Here is a 21,223-nt window from a genome sequence, read left to right as displayed (position 1 = left end):
TTGATTTCCAGCTGCCATATCGTGATCATCTCAGTGCTGCAGTACTGTAGCTCCTCTTCTTAAATGGTAGCAGTAGTAAGAACAGTAGGACTGGTGCATATTTACTTCATTTGATGCCCTCCTTCACCTCCTGACAGCCACTTTTCCCATATTTGCTCTGTGAAGAATCAATAGTTTAAAAATAGAAATGAAGGGAAGAAGGAGAAAGAAAGAAACTGAGACCAGCTTCACCCAGGATTTCTAAAAGTCCATTTTCTTTTTAAAACTTTTACTCTACTAGTGTGGCATTATCACAGGAGTCCTTGTTGATGTTTATGTGTTTTTATATAACTGACTTAACTCTGTTTTTATCTCCTCTTCTCTCCCAGTGGAGTTTTTATACTGTGATTTGGCTTCCATGAAGTCTATACGGCAATTTGTGCAGCAGTTTAGAGCAAAGAATTGTCCACTCCATGTCCTGGTGAATAATGGTGAGTTCTGGTTTTTTCTTCACATACCTGTAGGGGAAGATGTGACAAACTGAGGTCTTATCTATCACTTCAGATTTCATATACATTATCTGAGGTTACAAAAAGGCTGCATTAACTGGTATGCCTTTCTAGAGTTAAATTGCATTTTTTGGAGAGATTGTTAGGTGAGGAGTCTGAACGCTTCAATGCCACACCTGCTCATGTTGTTATTGCAAATCTGGTTCCTTTGCTGTGATTTTTTAGCTCTCCAGCACTAAAAAGAATGCAATTATACAGGAATCTGAGCATCTATAAGAAAAATAAGAAAGGAAAGAGCAGCTCTGCTTTATGCCAGTAGAAAATCTGTCTTTTCACCTTTATTTACTTTCTCTCCCCTTAGGTTTTTCCCTGTATAAACACTTGTTTACTGTGGGTGACTGATGAGCTTGGCTGGGGGTTTAATCCACCTGAAATGTAATCTGGCAAATTATCCAGCAACTTCAGAGAAGTCAATGCATAGATCCAGGTGCTACTGGAAAGCTGTTCATAGAACTGCATCTTCAGTGGTCAGAGCACAAATTAAAAGGACACTATTGATCTTGCATTCATACAATCATCAAATGAATCTAATTATTTTTAGGGATTTCGGCTTTTGTTATTCACATACTTGCTATCTAATTTTGTATAATAGCCACAGTATTTTTGGAAGTCAGCCTGTATAATAATTTTCTTCCAGAAACGATGGATGCTCTGCATGCACTGTCCTAAAGGGGAATTTTCACCTGTCTATTTAAATAGGGGGAAAACCCACCAGCAACAATTTAGGTTTCTTTTAGAAGTTTGCTGCTGTGGTATATTGCTGTTCTTTTTTTCCCAACTATTTACATATTTTTTTATTAAGACATCCCAGAGAACATTTTCTGTTTCCCTGTGCACACTTCCATCCTAGTGAGAGCAAATATGCTGTAAATAAATGGATTTGTTATATTCATTGGTGCCTTAAAGAGTTCTCAGTAACACAAGTAAATACTGCAATAAAAATTCAAGTGTTTTTTATTTGCTGATTGATATGAAACATTTGTGAAATATTCAGTTAAACATTCATTTCTCTTTGATTAGTCAAAAAAGCCTACCATTATTATTTTAATCATGCAATAATTAGAGGTGGATATATAAGCCTAGTTATAGTTAATTAGTGAGTATTTAAGGCTAGTTACAAAGCCTTTCCAGATTTACTTTTAAACATGCAGAATAAAAACTGTTACACAGATGGGAATAAACTATTTGAAAAAACAGCATTTTATGGGAAAAGGGGTTTTTAATTCTATGTATCCATCAGGCATCGCCTGCCCTGCACTAGTTTTCAGCATGAGCAAAGCCAGCATTGTCAGCAGGGGCTTGGAGGCCAGTTGGAGGAAAAATTATGAGACTGAAGCAACTGGGAAGCCCTCTGGAATATAGGATTTTTTCTGCCCTAGCTGCTGCTGAATTGGGCTGGATGAAAATTAAATGTGTCTTCTTATCCAAGAAACAAAGTTGTATGGAAATGGATCTCTTAATGTTCTTAATTTGTTACAAGACCAAAGAGTGTAAGCCCAAGACTTCTTTTAAGAAAGGAATTTGAGACTAAAATTTATTCTGCTTCAGTCTATGTATTTCTAACTTGCAAGAAAGCCATTTGATTTCAGTTATGCTTTTTTGCCAAATACTGTTGGCAAGAGAAATCTGTTGTTTGATAAAATCCTTTTAGAATCTACAATGAAATTAATGGTTCAAGTCATTTTTTTTGCCTTAACAGAATCACATCCAAAGCACAGGTAAAGAATCCCAGAGAATTAGGTTAGTTTGGGCCTCATTTCTGGCCATTGCCTGGCAATGACTCCACTTCTGAATGCTCTTTCCTACATCTTTTTTCTTTTTTTTTTTTTAAAGTCCTTTTTATTTGCTTTTGTAAATAACCTGTAGCATTTAGTTTTGTTACTAGTGAAAGTGCACTTTCACTAGTAACTTTTGTTTCATAGTGAAAGCCCAAATGTTTCCTTGCTACATAAGAGGATAATGGACATACCCAATAGAGGGAGAGGTGGCCTGATGCAAAAACCACCAGTACTGAGCACAATCAAGACAAGTGCTGACATTTGGGCTATCTGGTTGGCTTTTCTCTTTCCCTTTCCCTTCCTCTTTCCTCCTTTATTATCTTTTTACTTTATTTTTTTGTTTCAATGCACTAAGGAGGATGATTCAGTCCACCATGGGGTGCAGAGCTGGAAGCGCTACTCTCTCAAAAGCCTCATCACAGTTGTCTGTTCCACTGCCTTTCCCATAGGTTTTGCAAATCAGACTTTGTATGCATCCCATGACTTCTGAATCAAACTATCAGCAAGCTAGTAAAATTTTTTATTTCTGTCTTCATAAGACCAAGCATTTTATTATCAGGGCTGCAGTCTTCTGTTACATTTAGTGTAAAAATGCAAGAATTGTTGTGCCGAGATTGTTGCACTACATACTAGTATTATTTAATTGCTTAAATCTAAATCTTTTAAATTGATTGATATAATCATGTGCATATGTTAGTGAACTTTCCATCTATTATCTCCATGGATATGTATCCTGTATCTGTGTGAAGGTGTATGGTATTCATTGAGGACTTGTGCAAACCTGTCAAAAAGCCAAACATTTGATAAAGATGATGAAGATGACTTTATAAAAGTTTCAGCATTTTACAAGAATGCAAGCTATGAAATTAACATTAAAATATTATTGAAGACAAAGGATTTCATGGGAATTACTGTGAATTCATGTGAATTTCATGTATAAATTACACATTTACATGTGAATTACTAAATAAATAATCAATACTACATGTCTGACCTAAGATTGTTATAAAATTCAGCAGTTTTTAAGGTCATTGATGATTTTTAGAAAAAAATTATCTCTTCATCACTTGCTCTCTATCCCTTACCTAGCTCAAGGATTCAGTTGGAAATTAAATTAATACTAAAATCCTGAGTTTATAAGTATTCTCCTAGAGATAAACGTCCAGGCCCCACAATAATCATGTGAAGTTTAGGTATCCAACTAAATGGAGATTAGTGCACTAGTCACCTCCTCTTTTTGTTTTAGCTTATTTTAGCATATACATTTAACTTTCTAATTTCTAATTTAAAAGGAAAAATTTGGTTGAGTGCACTCATTATTTCAGCTGACAAATAAGGGCTTGTTTTTCCATTACTATGCTTTCTGCATCAGTAATGTGCAGAATCAGCCCTTGGTTTTTAAAATAAACAAAACATATTAAAAATGCAAATAGAGTATTATATAAACTTTTAAAAAATACAATGTGCTAGTGCTAGAAAGAGAAAAATGCTATGACATAGAAAACAAATTCTTTTTCTGTAGAAAACAAGAAGTAAACTAAATGGTTGAACTGTAAGCTGCAGAAAGAGCGATGCAGCACAAGCAGTGAAGAAAGCTTTATCTGACAGAAGGTCAGAAGAATATGTCTTCTAGTCTGCTAATTAGCATTTGGGTGCTAATTTTTAGTTTTGTTTTGGAAAGAACTCTGTCTCTGTACAGCTGAAAAGCATTTAGCAAATTACAGCATGTACACTAGTGTTAATTATTTAATATATTCCTAAAAATGGCATTGCTGTTAAAATGCATTAGAAAGTCTGCTGTCTTCTTGTGGTTGAAAAGGGGACAGATACTCAAACACTTTGTAGAATTCCATGACCAGCAGTCACTGTTTCATGCCAGAGATGTTTTTTCCTAACCTTGAAGGCAGTCATTTTCTCTGTGTGCTAGAACTGTTTCTTAGCACATTGTAGTTAATGTGTTCACTTGTATGTTGTTTACAGTACCTAATGATCTTAAAACCAACAGAGCCAACACAAAAATCACAAGATATTTAGGGACACCAGGATACTTCTGGATGCTAAACATGCACTGTCTAGCTCATTAACAATGAAATGCCAACTTAGAGATTTCAGACTATTAGTAGCCTATTGCAGGCAGATTACAGTTAATGTATTTCAGGTTGAAGCCTATCTAGGCCAATTTAAAATCAATATTCCTGAACTGCTAGCTAATTCAGATGATCATATTTGGTACTTTGTGGATCATCTGAGAAATTATCAGTCTCTTGATAGAATGAAAAAGTCTGTATAAGCTTACCTCTTCAGTTCCTAGAGCACATTAAAAGCTGTATCAGTAGCTGAGTATGTGAAATATATATATTTCCTTGTGTTACCTACACACACCCCAGCCATGGAGTCCTTTGAACAGTCCTATAGATGCTGTCATGGTTGATCGCATATTAAATTATTCTTGCATTTGAGTATTTGCAGGATCAGATCTTCAGAAGGAAACTGGAACTCAAGGACTGGGACCTAGGGCATGTATCAAATGCAAACAATTCTATACATACTTACCTACTCACAGGTCATATTTATAAGTTGAATTTACTAATAGTTAAATTGTTTGAAATTATCACAGTGAGATCTGTGAAAAGATCCTGTCCCACTGGATTAGGTAAAGGTTAGGAAAGAGCCAGCTCCTTTGCCTGTAGCAGCTGCAGGTTACACTGGCTGTTCTGATGAAAAGGAAAGAAACCTCAGAGATGTGGAAATTCACTGGAGAAGGCCTTGAGGGAAAGTTAGTGAGGAGGGGCTGCTGTTACTCCAGTGAAACTTGGATTTCATTGAAATTAATGCTTCTCTTCCAGGCACACAGGAAAGCTGTGGTGTAGTCAGGATATGATATCTCATTAAAGTTCTTCCAGTGTCTTGCTTACAACATCATGTTTCATCTTTATCCTTCCTCGAAGACAATAAGAGCAATACCCAAGCAAAGCTGTGATGGAAAAGGTGTAGAGGGATAGGGACAAAGACAGAAGGGGATGAGCAGAAGAGCAAATAGCCTTTACCTGTATGTAATGGATGATAAGTACTAGACATCAAGGAGGAGCTGGGCCTTTGGGAATGGTTTTACCTGGAAAAGCTAATTTGCAGCGGTGGAGAGATTGGCTTACAATGGATCTTCCTTGTATGGTGGGGAGAACTGTAAGATTCATAAGGACCTTAGCATGCAGTATTAACACGTTCTAAAATGAGAAGAAACTCCCAGAGCCATATTTTTTTAATGAAGTTCAGTGCATGACAGATGCCATCTTCTCAGATTTTTTGGAAGAGCTCTCTTTTCGGAGAGCTGGCTGTGGGGCATCTGGCTGGCTGCTCACACACTGCTCTTCACAGGTATTAGATGCCTTGGGTATTGTGAGTAACTTGTCTGGGCACATGTGTCAGAGCACCATGACACTGCTGGCAGTATCCAGCCTGGCTCATTCACAGCAAGTGAGGGTTGTGCAATGACCACGTTTATCCAGCATATGGACTTTTAACAGCAGTCATCAGCTAGAGATTTTTATTGTACTTGGATGGCACTTTTGTCTGCCAGAATTATATGTATCTTATAAGAAGATGTCAGATTTCCTATAAAAGGTTTATTATTTATTGGAAGAACTAGTAAGTTAGAGGGGTAATCCTAGACTCTTCTGGCTTTCAAAGAGTAAGGATTTCATTCATGAAAATCCTGACTTTTGTTTGATATTATCTTTCTCTTTCTGATTATTTCCAAAGCTTTTTTTTCTGTCTGTGATATCAAACACTTTTTGAAAGGGGAAATATCTGAGGCTCCACATGCTGCAGGTTTTTGACCCATTTGCTTTTATGTCTTGAATGTGAACATTTTATCAGTGGAAGACAGATACAAAATTCAGCTATTGATGGATTAGGAAACCCAACCAGTTCTACTTAAGTGTGTGGAATATTTGCCATTGGCTTTTCTGAAAGGCAGGAGTGAGACAAGTTTTATTTTCACTTAATCCTTTCATAGCTTTTAGGTAAAAATATTTTTATACAAATTGCAAACTGAAATATTTTACTTCTGAGAGAATATACTATTGAATTAGAAAGCTGTGACTGACTTTCCTATTTTCTGATTGTGGGTGGGCTAACTCACCATTGTGCCAGCTCAAATAACCAAACAGTTACTGAGCATATTTTTAGGAAACACAGGGGTTATTTGAACCTGACCTAATTAGGAATGCTCTGATTTATTTTAGTGTAAAATCAAAACCTTGGTTATGGAATGTATTTACTTTTTTTAACTGACACATTTTCCAAGGAACTAGCTTGTGCTGTGTTCACGTGTAGCACTGTGACCTTGATTCAAAATGTGAACCTGTTCTTATGGAGGTATTACAGCTCATGTTCTGAATCTACCAAGATTTTGTTGTTCTCACAGTCCCTGAATGTGGATTGTCTGCATTTTTTCCTTTTCTTTTCTTCAACCTAGTGGGAAACTAAGAATTTCTTTTTTCTGGAAAGACACATTGCCTTATCTTTGGCACAGCTAATACAGTGCACGTCTCCCTTGTGAACGTTATAGGTGAGTCTTGGAGCACCAGCAGCAGACATTACTCAGTTTTCAATTCCTCACTATTTGCCAAACTTTTAGTGTTTGGGCTAAGAGTTTCCATGCCAATTATTTGCCTTAAGCTGACTTTTTTTTCTTTATTTTATTTTGTAATGCCAGATAAAACAGTTTATCTGTTTCCAGGAATGATAAGACAAACATCTTAGGAGTTTTTTTAATGTCAGAAATGATGGCAAGGCTTTTCATAAAGGCTGTGGTGTTATCACACAGTGTGGAATTGAATGCAGACAAGATCTTGCCTTTGTGTCAGTGCTGGCTGCATCTTTTGTTACTTATGGAATATTCCCCTGATGGGTCAAGGCAGAAGCCTGCTAAGCACTGCACTTTGTGAGCCACCTTTAATGTGTTCCTCTCTGAATATTTTGCCTGTACAAAGCATGTCCCAAGTCAATCCTGAGCAGGTCTTTCTGCCCAAATCACAGCCCTGAGCCATGGCGGGAGGCGCTGCGTGCAGGCAAATGCACCAGCACTGAGACTGGGCACCAGCATCACATCTGCTCCTCCTGGCTGCCTCTGAGCTTGGTGGAGATGGGCACTGGGCCTCATTTCAGGTTCCTCCAGTCTCTCCACTGTCCAGACTGGTGGCCTCAGTCTTCCATGGGCTCTGAGACAAGTTTCTGTCCCATGAAAAATAGACTGTGAAGAGTTTATGGGTGGGAGGAACAGGACAGTTAGCTGGGAACCATCAGGATGGCAGAAACCTTGATTGCAAAACATTTGAATTTTCTGATTAAAAGATTTTTATAGAGAATTAAACTAAGAACATAACATATATTCTTGTTAAATATCAGAAAGTCAATAAGAGAGCAAATACTGAGGTAGTGCTGGGGTGGGTAGTGAGGATGAAGAGAGCCATTAGGCATGTCTGAACTGTAGGAGATGTCTCAGTCAGAGGTTGGAAATGCTTAGACACCATATAATTCACAAGGATCATGTCCTTAACCTTGAGGACTGGAATCTGTGTTGGGTACTAAGTGATTGAATCTTTTCTCTATGAAGGCATTCTTGACTGATCTCTTACTTGCAAGTTTACTGGTGTTTAACAGGGATGAGAATTATTGCTCCTGGTGGAGAAGGAATTGGAACCTCTCTCCTGCTTGGTCATCCAATTCAATAGGGTGGACACTTGTGATTTAGTCACATCTGGTTGATACTGAAGCAGGGATGGAGAAGCTGGGAGGAGCCTCAGAGCCACAGACCATGGCTCCAGCAGGAAACAAGCCTCAGTAGTGAGGGTAGGGTGAGCCAGGTGTGTGACAGGCAGATGCCTGCAGGGTGCAGAGTGATGTGGGATTGAGACACAAAGGAGCTACTGTGGCTGGGTAAGAGAATAGGGAGAGGTAACTTACCATTTGCAGGGAAGCAGAGAGGTAGATGGAGCTGGTCTACATGTCTGGAGCTGAGCCTCTCCCCTCCTTCCTGAGCACATGCAGTTCATTGATAAGATCAGCATGGGATCACTGGATTGTGATGATAAGGGAGGAGGGGAGGCTGGGAAGCAGAACATTGTCCTTGGTTCATCATGGCCTGCATTTTGCCCAGCACAGGGAACTGGGGAAGCTGTCAGGAAAGGTAATCAGAAAAGGCAATGGGTGATGCAGAGCATCTTAGGAGTAGGGAGCAGGAGGTGAGAGCTCACGAGAACTTGTTTAGTGCTGGAGCAGAGGCTCAGGCAAACTCCTGTGGAGAGGTTGTCCTGGGATGAGGCAGGAGAGACCTAATCCTCTGGAGATGGTTCTTCTCCACAACCCCAGGCTTGGTCCCTTTCCTTTATCAAACCTGTTTTCACAGTGGCAGGTACCTGCCAGGAAAGGTCTGTGCACAGGACACTGTTCCAGCGCTGATGCCAAATAGACTAGCAGGTGTCTTTGCATCTCCCCAGTGGTCAATGCATTTGGTGTGGTATCTATGTGTCATCCAGGTGTCATTGTTGTGCCATGGGGTAAAAGTTCTTGCTTTGTTTCATTTTCCTTACATTTGGCTTTGGAAAATTGCATACACACATATAAAACTCCAAAAGACATCAGGAAATGGAAGAGCCTAAGCTCCCTCTGGGGAGACAGGGAGTAAGACAGTAAGATTGGAAAGCTGCACCAAGTTAAGTCTGTGTTTTTGTGTTTTTCTTCTAAACTGTTGGGATTTTTATCTTTTCAGTTCTCAAGCACTATTAATCTGGCTTCTGTGTGGGGTCCTGTTGAGACTCAGAACATTCCTGGGATACCAATAGGCACGTGGCCTACCTGTAGCACTGGACTCTGGGTTAGGGATGTGGCTTAGTAAGCAGCCATGTCACAGCTTTTAGATCAATGCTGTAAATTCACTGCTCTTCAGGCCAGACGAGGGAGGAAGAAGCAGCGCCAGTAAGAAGCAGTCATGTGGGCACAGCTGTGCCTCCAGTAAGCACTTCTGGGGTAATTCTTTCACTAAGGCATTTCATGTTCTCGTTGCTCACTTGTCACTCTAGGACATGAAATAACACAACATGGACACACAGCTCTCCCAAGGTAAAAAAAGAGGGCTTTTAATTTCTGACTCCAACATTTATCGATTTCCAAAAGCAACAGTGCCACTTCTCCAATGACACTGGACAAACCAACAGTCCATCAAATTTCTCCTCCTCCATAAAAGGATGCAAAACAGTAAGTTATTTACAAAAAGTGAGTGAGAAAGTTTGTTACAAGAATGTAAACATCAGAAGTCTCAGAAAAACTTAAAAAAACAGGGCGACACTCACTAGCCAGGAGAGACCCACAGGGCAGGCATACTCTGGGATTGCACAGCCCAATGGAACGAGGTGGAACAAGCAATCTGCTACAGGCAGCCTAGCCAGGGCATGCTGCTGTATGGTTCATCTGTTCAGGTGAGAGGTGGGCCATGCTATTTCACATGTAGATACACCCAGAGGTGTTTCCTTGCATGGGTGTGCAGAACAGAGCGGTTTTGGCATTCTGTGAAGTGGGGGTGGGCTGCCTTGTGTGTGGCTGCACTCATGGGGTTGGAAATGCTGCTAAAGGCATCAGCTAGGAGAGTGCAAAGCCTGTATGGGGGAAGGGCTTTGTGCTTTTACTGGAAGTAACTGTCTCCTAATTTTTCCCCTTGGGAACATTTTTGGTACAGTATGTGTCTCTTCCTTGTGAATAGCAAGAATTGGGTGAATGTAATTATACAGGTTCCCCTCCCGCTGTGAAGGTGTTATGTGTGTTTGTGGCTTACCTATTGCTTTATCTGCCCAGCCTTTGGCTGTCTGGAGATAAAAGAACTTGTGTGAGGGGGATCTGCCTCTTCTGTAAGCCTGGCTGGGAAGGCAGACATTTTGTTCTGTATGTGAAAAAGAGATTTAAAATTTTTCTTTTGTAGTGAGTTTGAGAGAACTGACTTTAAAAACCTCCAAGCAGCTCACTGTAAATAAAGTGAAATACTTGTATTTTTACAGCTCTTAAAACACATTTTATAATGGAGATGGAGGATGTCTTTGCAGTGGGAGGTATGGGAGTTAGAGCAATATTTGTCATCATCTGCAGTACGAGCAGGCATAGTGCAAATTCTCCTGTATAATTCAATAAAATGGGGTATGTCTGGCCTATAATATTTATAACTATCATAAAATTTTTTGTTATGCTGCATGCAGCGTCAGATCCATTTTGCTCTTTAAATTACATGACATGCATCGAAACCAAGAGTTTTATTACAAACTTTTATAGAAAATCATCATAAATTCCTGATTACAAAGACAGCTCTCTTGAAGTGTACTCATTCTTTGAGTGAGAAATACAATTATTGATTGCCTAGTCATAGAATTAAAAAAGAATATATTTTTTGTTATGCATTAAAGTGAATTAAAAATGTGTATAATTTGAACATATTACAATAAATGCAGAACTGCAGCACACTGGAATGTATTGCTACATCTATAAGAAGGGTTGTTCAGCATAGTTTTGCAGAAAAGAATTTTTCTTATTCTAATTTATTACTACCTCTGCAAAATCACACATCCATGTTTTGTTTAGCCAGTTTTTTATTCCCATACTATCAGTCTTTTGCCGGAATATTTCAGCAACAGCTATTCAATTACAAAGTAGAAGCTTATGTTCAGTTTACTTATTAATTCATTTTCTTATGCCATGATGTTATCAGTGATATTTTAGAACAGAATCTTCTGGAGACAATGCAACTAAATCAAGGGGAAAAACATATAAGAAGGTTGTATCAGAACGAAGGAGTTTGGCATTAATGGTTTGTGTGCTGCCACTTCAAATTTCACATACACTCTGAAAAAATTATAAGGCTGACTATTGATAATTAAAAACAGAAAGATACTGAGTTGTTTGGATTCCATATTGGAAGAAAAAGCATATTCATTCTTAGTTTACAATGAAAAGACAAAGCATTTGTTAATGTTTCAAGTAGTATTGGATTAATTAAAAGAATTAAAAGTAGAACCAGCTTTCATTTTTGAGTTAACATTTGGGACCCTTAAGTAAAGCTGATGATGTTTCTGGACAAGAGAAAATCAATAGCGTGCCACTTTTAGTTTCTACTGAATGTTAGGTAGTTAATAATTTATGAAAGAGAGCTTGCTGCTACACTTACAAGGTTTTCCCTTTTGTTAAGGAAGGAGACAGGTTCAGTTGCCTCTTGGGTATTCCTTTGTATGCTCACTTTTAGTAAATTAAAAATGGCTTTTCCTCAAATAAGAGAAACTTCCCTCAGACTACAGGGCAAGATTTTTTGACAGCCTTGATATGAACTACCTGAAAGATGGGAGCCTTTGAAAAGTCTTTCAAAGATGTTTTGGCTTAACATTATTTGAGCAGCTCTTGAAGACAGAAAGGGAATTGTAGTAGCATCAGATGCAGGCAGAGGTGATTGTGCCTGCTCAAGGACTTGACCAGAATTTCTACTCAGGGGATGCTCTTGAAGAATGAGCAAAAGAATATTGGGGAGCACGTATCTTTACAGCTGTCCATTGCGTAAACGAAAATTTTTTCTGTCTCCTGACCTGAGCTCAGATCTGGTTTTTTTAGCTTCCAGGATGCATAGCACAGATGGTGGAAACTAATTGGGGTGGAGGGCAAAGCCTCTCTGTGTTCTTGAAATCCTGTGCCTCTCTGGAGGTCGAGGGTGAAGTTGCAGAGGCTCAGACATCCTCGGGGCTAATGTAAGTGATGGCAGACTCCCTGGGCTTGCCTGCTGCTCACGATGCAGAGCTGAACGGCTGCAGCAGCTGTTCAACACACTTCTGTTTAACACACAGGACAAATCTCTCCATCCCTCCATCTGACCCAACCAACAGAAGTGTGTCTGTGCATGGAGGGGTCCTGTATCGAGCCCTGCAGCAATGCCAGCAGATGCAGAAGCAGCATTTGGTGTGCAGATCAGCCTTGCTTGACTGGGCTCTTTTATATTGGCTGCCTTTCTTGGGCTTGTATTTTACCAGTGTTGCTGCAAACAGAACTCTGGCAAATTGCTGCCTTTCACCTTTTCCAAGTGTCAGTGCTTTGGAGGGCAGGACAGCCTCAGAGATATGCAAATAATTTCCTTGTACTAGGCCTGGTGCTCAGAGATGCAGCAATGTTTCCATGTGCCTTCCTACATCTCATGCTGAGCTCTGTGCTGAAACTTGCACTATAGCAGGCTGAGACTTAGTCTGGGAGCCTGGGGTTTGTTTCATCCCCAAGCCATTCCCATCCTTTCCTTCTTCCCAGAAAACAAGAAAAAGTCACATCTGGGCTTGTCTCTCATTTGCATCTGTCCATAACCTTCATGGCAGTTCTCGGTCCCAGCCAGTGTTACAGATGTGATTATACACAGTTTACAGCAGTAAATGACATAGGGAGATGCTAATCAAAGCTTTTGTGGAGCCTCATAATGTAATTTGTGTTGTGTTTCTTTCACTATGCCACTGGTCAGCATCACTCATGTTCAGTCTTAAGTTCTTCATTTGCAGGTATGCTGTGTTCCACCCAAACATTTTGTTTTCTCTGTGGCCTTCTTGAGTTTCTTCCCCTCCCACTGCTTCTCCAGTTGTTATACTAAATGGCAGGAAGCCACAGGTGAATGCCTATGGCTGTTTGCCATAATAAAAAAGATCCCAAAAATATCTCTCTTTCAGCTCAAGAGACAGCAGCAAAGCAGGACTGTCAGGTGGCAGGAACCCCCAAAACAGCAATGTAGATGCACAGCATGTGCAATTTAAAATGATCTTTTAATGTGCAATCATCACGTCAGGCTGACATCAGGAAATGGGATGTTGAAGTCTTTTCAGTGGGCACATGAAGTAGCATGAGGATTAGGTGACACTCTGTCATGTCTTCTGTGCAGGAGTGGCCTTTCTGCTGTATCATATTTATGGGTGTTAGAGAGAAGCATCCTATAACAGGATTCTCCATGAGTTATGGCCATATACATTTAAATTACAAAGGTCATGTCCACTTGTACAGTAATTAAATTTTAATAAAATAAGAAAAATTTATAGCATTCGAGTTAATGCCATAACTGAGCAGGGTAACTATCCCTCACACAGCCTCAGTACATGATATAATTTATGCATGAGCTCAGAATTCTCTGCAAGATGCTGAAATCAACATCGCATGATGGGGATGTGGATACTTATTTTAGACACTGAGTTTGAAAATTGTGGTTTGTGGAAATTTATGCAAAAATATTGCCAAAATAAGCATTGAAAACCTAATTTCAATATGCAGCTGCTTGTAAGCATGGTAATTAAGATATATTGGGTAAATTTACTACATCTGTTCTCACCCACACCAGTGAGAGAGAAGTTGCAGATTTTGGTTGTAGACTCACCAGAGCTTTCAACTCCAGCCAGGACCAGGAGAAAGCTGTCTGGGAGAGCAGGTCTGCTGCCTAGCCTGGTCTTGTCTCCACTGCTCAGAGCTTTGATGGGGGGAATGTTGTTGGGATGGCCCAGCTCCCACCTCTTGAAGACACTTTTCACAAATGGACTCACAGTCCTGCAGGGAGGGAGTGAGAGAGTCAATCAGCACGTTATCTGGATAAAGAAACCAAAATGAGGGTTTAGACATTTTTCTTGTCAGGAATCAGTCAGTGTCGACTTTACATGAAATCACCAGTCACTCACTGCTCTGAATGCTGTGTTTGTCCTCTGCAGCAGGAGATCCGTACTCCTTCTAGATTGCTGCTCCTCTGAAATAAATCAATAGGTTTTACCTCTACTTTTTCCTTCAGCTGGGGTGATGCTGGTCCCTGAAAGGAAGACGGAGGATGGGTTTGAGGAGCACTTCGGCTTGAACTACTTGGGACACTTCCTGTTGACTAACCTCCTCTTGGACACGCTGAAGCAATCAGGAACGCACAGTCACAACGCTAGGATCATCACTGTCTCATCAGCCACCCATTATGTAGGCAAATTGCACCTAAACGACTTACAAAGCAGGTACCGATCCCTTTTTGGTATTCACTGATCTGTAGTAATCCTGTGCAGATTAAAACACAAGAGAATTGTTACTGACTATGAAGAATTGTTACTGACTATGAGATGGGGTTTTGTTGCTTTTTTTTTTTTTAAACAAAATTTATGGTTCTTCTCAAGCACTTGCTTAATATATTTAACATTTTATCAAAGCTTGCAGCCTTGAGCCAAATGTACACACGATTTATGGATTCTGAACGGCTCTTTTTATTCTGGACTTTGAAAACCTCACTTTGCTTTCTGATGCTTATTCTGCGGTGATGCTCGTGGTGCGTGCGGCGCCTGGACTTGCCACTACCGAACCAGGGAGAGACACTCCGGGACCAGGATGTTTTGAAACGGCTTGGGTGAATGCTAATAGAGCTCGTCCCCGAGAGGATGCATGCACAGAGCCCTCAGATGAGCTCAGACAGCCGCCTGTGGCTGCATCGAGCAGGGATGCTGCCGGGGCTCCGGGAAGCAGCTCGTCCTTGCTGCCAGCTGCCTCGCACAGCTGCAGTGCCGGCCCTCTGCTGCTGCTGCCCTGCCCGCAGCTCCCTCTGCCTCTGGCCCTCACCTTGTCCTGCCCTGCTCTGGCATCCCAGTCTCACCCGTGGCTCCCTCACAGCCCGTCTCCATCATCCCCCAGCCAGCCCCGGCCCCAGGCTGTTTCACCCTGCCTGTCCTGTCCCGGCCCTGTGGTCACACATCAGCCTGGCAAACCACTCATGTCGGTGTCACCCTCTGTTCTTCCCCAAGAGCTCATAGAGACCCAAACCCTAACCCAAACCCTCCCTGGATTTTTAATCCAGTAAAATGGGCTTAAATGCATGCATGACTTCTGACCTCCTGATCTTCCTTTCATTTAGGAAGACTGTGGATGAATGTCTGTGGGGTAGTTCTAGCGTTAGGAAGACATCATATGGTGTGATAAATGTCTCTGATGTCATACAGGAACCACGTGGAGTGGTTTAGTTAGCAGAGAAACAGGCAGATAACTGAGATAAATTTGAAAATGTCCCCATGCAGTCATGCGTGGCAATGACGTGCTTACTAACAGGCTCAAGCGGAGCCTGCCTTCTCCTGGGCTCCAGAGAGCTTCTGCCTGCCTGCATGGAGCCAGTCTGACTTCTGTGTCATTTCATGGAAATCTGTCTCCATCCTTTGACCGGGACTTCAGCAGGTGATCAGAGGTACCTGGCCCAAGGTTTCATTTCCGAAGAAAGACTGAAATTATAGGGCTGGGCTGTTTCCACTGCAGACATTTTACATATGAATGCTGCATTAGGCATGTCAAACTTCTGATTACATATTATGGCATCAGTTTTATTACAAGCCATTGTTTAAACCTCTGCAGGGTAGTCACAATTTAATCTCTTGCTTGTAAAACAACCACAGGAAATTACCCTTACTCTTCACTTGATGTGTGTAGTCATTGTTTCTGATGGCCATGTGCTCGATGGCACCATGCAAGGGGGCTAAGGGGATTAGTATTTCTTTGGGCTAAAGTGTGGAATGCAGAATTAAATGTGACTGTTCTGTGTCTACAGATAGCAGTAGTTTCCTTTATTACAGCACGGCCTTGTACTGTGCCTCTTTAATTTAGGATCATCCCTATCTTTGATTTGTCATTATTAACTCATATTTTAAAGGAACCAGAAATGTTTTGGTTTGGAAAGTTATGATTGAGCAAGAGCATGACCAGTCTGACATAAAGAATAATAATATACCAATGAGATTTACCTGCAGCTTTTGTGTCCTTTACCTTTCAACTTTATTGATGTAAGGAGGACCATAAAAGATGACAGACTATTGACTGGTTTTGCCTGCTCATTCCCACACAGATGCTCTGAATCATTCAGAGGTAGCAGTGGTGCCTGCACGTATGCACACTGGTGAAACCCAGAGTGGGCTGTAAATTCAGGTCCAAACCTTTCCTTGGTTCAGATGTAAAAAGATGCTCCTGTGTATTTTTTCAGCCTAACTGCCAATAAGCCCCCACTCAGGCAAATAGTTTGACATCACCATAATGAGTGCTGCAAAAACCAGTGAGATCACTTGTGTGTTTGAGTGTGTCCCTACAGCGTGAGCAGGGGGTTTAGCATGAACACTGCTGGGAGGATATCAGAGCCAGGCATTGCCTACTTCATGGGGCCCTGGAGATGCCTTGTAATTCAGAGCAACATTCATCAGATTTAATGCATGTGGTAAAGACATCCATGGTGAACAGTTTCCTGGTGATGCCATATCTCATTTTTGCTGTTTGTGTGAATGGGAAACCATTCTAAAAATTTTCCACTCTTTTTTTTTCTTCTTTATTTTGAGTTGCACTAGTTGGCCATAATTCATTTCACAACTTGGGTGTATGTTCCCAGGTTGGCTGGTAGTCCTAAATTAGAAGAAAAGCAGCAAAAGCCATCTGGAGTCATGGGGGATGTGCTCTGTGCTGGGGAAATTACTGCTGGCAGTAGGCTGAATTGTTTACCATCCTCTTGTCCCATTATTCCTAGATGCTAGTAGGGCTAGTGTCCTGACTGGAGGTGAGTGACAGTACTGGAGCTAGGATTCATCCATCAAGCATGGCAGAGAAGGAAGAGCAGAAGACTTGTCTTGCCTTAAAAGAGACAGTAAACTGAGGTTCTGTTCTCTGCTTTATCACAGACTTTTCTGTGGAATCCTTCTCCCACACATGTCTCCTCATTGCTTGTACTTGCTGCTGAGAGATCTGATCTGAAACCAGCCATCATCCATATCAGAGACCACAGGGCAACTGCAGAACAAATAATTGTTGGAAGGCCTGTCCCATGAACAGTGTTAAATGAAGCTGGTGATACTGTCCCCCATGTTTCCTCTTTAGTTTGTTTCCTGCCATTTTACCAACCTGATTTATCCCATGTTGCTCTGGTTAGCTCTTTTCAGTGGGATGGATAATTTTATTTTGTCTTTTTGCATTTTGCATTATTTTCCTTCCTTCGTTGTCTCTTTCTTCATGCTTGCCTGCTTTTTCTTCTGTCTTTTGAGCTTTTTTTGATTAAATTGCCCTTTCCCTCTGTTTATTTATTCTTTTTTTCTTTTCTTTGAGGCTGTCTTATTTCTACCCACCAATTTATCTCCTCCTCTCCATTTATCTTCCTCTCATCTTTTCCCCTAGCCCCTCTCCTATCTCTTCCCTATGAATGCCATTTCTCCCCCTTCCTGCCCCTCCTCTTCACACACACACACGCAGAGCAGTGGAAGAGATGTGGCATGGGCGCATCAAGGCAGGATAGAGCTTGTTCCAAGCAGGCAGGGCACAGCTTGTTTCATGTGTGTTATTGAAAATGCAAACGCACACGCACAAGAGCACTGACTGTTCTCCCAGTTCTTTTGCTGAAGGATATATATGAGGAACTTCAAACGCCTTTGTGGTCTTTTAGATCCAGACCATTTTCAACAGCAATCACATGAGTCGACAAGGGGATCCCTGAGGCAAATCATTCCCCTTCATCCCTACTTTGAACACGACTGTTTTCAGGGAGGTGAAAGTTTAAGAGAAACACAACCTATCTGCAAGCATTTCCACAGGGGTGATTTCAGCAATTCCATGCAGAGGAATTGTACACTGTGTGCTCCAGCAGCACAGCCAGCATAGCCTTCTCTCCTCTTTTGCCTGTCTTTAATAATACTTTCTAAATTGAGAGGAGAAAAAAGTATGGTCGTGAGAGAATACGGCTGTCTGATTTTAGCAAACGCTTGGAGAATAGTATACCATCCACTTGGATTGAGGTGGGCTTGAGTTCGTGGTGCTCTTTCAAGGCTGAGGTGTAGGACACTCCTTTGAATGCTCTACCTACCGAAACAAGAAGGTATTTTGGGGAAAATAAAGAAAAAAAGACCGTATTCCCTTTCCCAGACTGTGGATCACACTTGAATATGCTCCTTTCCCAGGGGTTAGCATCTTTGTGTGTTCTGTCTAGCTTTTTCTCCATGACTAACTATTCCTTTCATCATCCTCTCTTTTTGCATACCAAATGGGCCCTGTAATGCTGTGAATCACAGATCTATGAACTCCCCAGCCACAGTAACACAGCTCCTTTTCTGGTTCACATCTCTTGTATATTCGAGAACAGTTAGTCACACTTTCCTGCCCCCTTTCCTCTGCTCTCCAACTGCAGAAGGAGCTGATTTTTTTGAAACTCTCCAAGCTGAATATAATATATTAGATATAATTTCTGTATTTTTCCTTGTAGCCCTAGTGCATGAATCATGTCAGAGACAATAGAAGTTAAATGAAAAGAATTGCAAAATTCCCAGCTGCCACGTGTGTGTCCTAGCTGGTGTAAAATAGGATAAACAGCTCTGCCTTAGACCTAGGGAGATTCTGGAGAGACCAGGCAGCTCCAGTTCATCTCCTCTGTTAGGCAGAGAACAAAGAACTGTAAGAGGAAGTGTTAGGTACTGATGGGAAAATCTGGCTAGTAAACTGTCTGGAGATCTCCTGTTCTTGGATGAGGGGTGTCCTTCATCCTGTCTTCTTCCATGTATGTGATGTTTATTGGTTAAAAATTTAGTATTAAGTTTGGGCAGAAAGTTAAGGATTTTTTCTATCAGCATTACTGAAATCTTGGAAAATATTTTCCATTAACAGCAACCGAAAGTTAAGATATTGAATTACTGTTGGAAAATATTTATCCATTTTTGAAACCAAAACATTTGATTTCAGTGTTCTAAAATAATTTTTTAAAAATATTCCTAATTATCCCTATGAGTACTTTGGTATTCAGATTTTGAAGTATGACAATAAAACTGAAACTCCCAACCTTTAATTTCTAAACCATCCATCCTTTTCAAGTATCTCCATCAGTTTCATATTACTTTTTCTTTTTACTCTCTTTTTTTTTTAAGCTGGACATTTGTGTAAAATAGATTGGCTTTTTACTAAGAATGGTTTGATGAGTCAACATTTTTTTCCAGTTAAAGGCTTCTATTTTTTAAACACCCAATTAGTTCCTTCAGTGGCTTTTCATCATTGATCTGTCACTTAAAGTTTCTTAATTCTCTCTGATTGGAAGAACTGGAATTATACCATTTTAAATTCAAGCAAAACAAATATGAAGCTGTTGTAGCAGCTTCATAGTAGTAGCATAGCACTGTTGGATATATTTCTATTCTTTTATATAATAAGGAAAATTTGTAAAAGGAAGTAGGAGAGATTTTCATTATTACCCCTTTTTTGTAAATCCAATTTAGCCAGTACAGAAGTCTTTCATAATAACATATAAAAAGCTGTGTCACTGGACTGTTGTTCAATAAAATGCTAGGAAAAATACAGAAATAGTAATCATAAAAGATCGTTCTAGATCATTAGATAGATACATATTATCATAGGTTTTATTTAACTCATGGAATATATGGTTCTGTTTGAGTTCAGCTGTTTAAGCAGCTTCTGCATGATGTCTTCAGTTGCATATTCTGGTTCTATTTGCAAGATAAATCATGTTGCCTTCACAGGACCAAATGCCAACTGCAGTACAGTGCTTTATGCATTTAGACATGTCCTTCCAGGTTATCAAGTTTTCCTGAATAGAGTTAGATGATAAGTATTTAAATGCTTACTCCATGCACATAAGTCCTTCTTTGCCAAATGCTTTCAGTATAAATGCAAAAGGATTTGCTGCTTTGCAAAATGATCCCTTGTGTTTGCAGCAATTAGCATTAATTGCAAAAATTGACTGGCCTGGAAAATGAGTGTTCTAGGGAAGGCACAGATCTCAAATTCTATAAATTAATTTAAAAAATAAATGGGCTACTGTATCAGCAGACCAATTCATCAATTCAAAAGACAGAGCTCTAACTCAAATGCATCAAGTGTTTTATCCATTCTTATCTGTTCCTGCAACCAATGACAAAGAAATATTTAAGTCAGGATGCCAGCTTCAGAAAGCTTTCATTTTACATTCATCAATGTATTTTCATTCTGTCTAATCAAAATGCTTTTAGGGTTGATTGACTTATGGAGAACAATAACAGACTGTAACGCTGATACCACAAAGGTAATGTCAGACTTACATGTATTTGGGGATATTAAGTGTAGCTACTTTGTTTTCACAGTTAAATTCCTTTTTATCTAAAACAACTAATGTTCTTCACAAAGGATTGTTAATAATGGTTATTGGTTTAATAGGACATGGTATTTCTGAACTAGTTCAAAATAGCAGCAAGCTGGGAAGTATGTGAGATATGGGTGCTCCTCTGCCCAGTCTCTCCCTGCACCATGGCTTGGGTGGGAGAAGCCAGCTCTGCACGGCATTCAGGACAGTGGCTCTCACAGATGTGCTGTTTCCCAGAGAGGCAAGACGGCTCTATGGTAATTTAAAGTTAATGTATTGCATTCATGTGATAGAGAGAGCAAAAGGGACTTGGAGAACTGGGAGCAGAGAGAGAGCTTGTTACCCTTGAGAGGGGAAGGTTAGTTTAACATCTTTCTGCAGGCAAAAAGACTCATGAAGGCTGAAAGAACCTCAGAAATTTGGAGTTCTGGTCCTGGGTGATTATTCAAATGTTTTAAGCATTTCTCTCAATTGCTTTAACTATCACCATCCTCTCTGTATCTTGTCAGTGGAGTTGCCCTTTGGGCTGCTTAGCAGCAGGAAGGCTGGCACACATGCCTGTAAGTCTCTGGAATAATGTCTTAAGAGAAATGGTCAAAATTACCATCTCAGCTTCCAGAAACCCCCTCCAGGATCAGCTCTCCTTTGCTCCTGGTTCTTCATAGCCATACATTCTATGTCTTGCCACAAGCATTAAGGATTATGAGGCATCGTGCAGGGAGCTGAAGGCAGATTTCTGCCTCTGTGATTTGTTAACT

At 40.4% G+C, this 21,223-nt stretch overlaps 1 protein-coding gene across 2 annotated transcripts in view; it reads left to right on the top strand.

Moving 5' to 3' along the window:
- Positions 1–21,223, top strand: part of DHRSX (dehydrogenase/reductase X-linked) — a 161,062-nt gene that overhangs the window by 101,031 nt on the left and 38,808 nt on the right. For both annotated transcript variants that reach the window (XM_030971022.1, XM_030971014.1), the window contains 2 exons: positions 369–470; positions 14,154–14,361. In XM_030971022.1, the coding sequence (XP_030826882.1) occupies positions 369–470; positions 14,154–14,361 (310 nt within the window). The remainder of the gene's footprint in view (positions 1–368; positions 471–14,153; positions 14,362–21,223) is intronic.

The sequence above is a fragment of the Camarhynchus parvulus genome, chromosome 1 (assembly GCF_901933205.1).
Source record: "Camarhynchus parvulus chromosome 1, STF_HiC, whole genome shotgun sequence".
Lineage (NCBI taxonomy): Eukaryota > Metazoa > Chordata > Aves > Passeriformes > Thraupidae > Camarhynchus > Camarhynchus parvulus.
The sequence above is the reverse complement of the archived record's forward strand: the minus strand, read 5'-3'. Positions and strand labels throughout refer to the sequence as shown.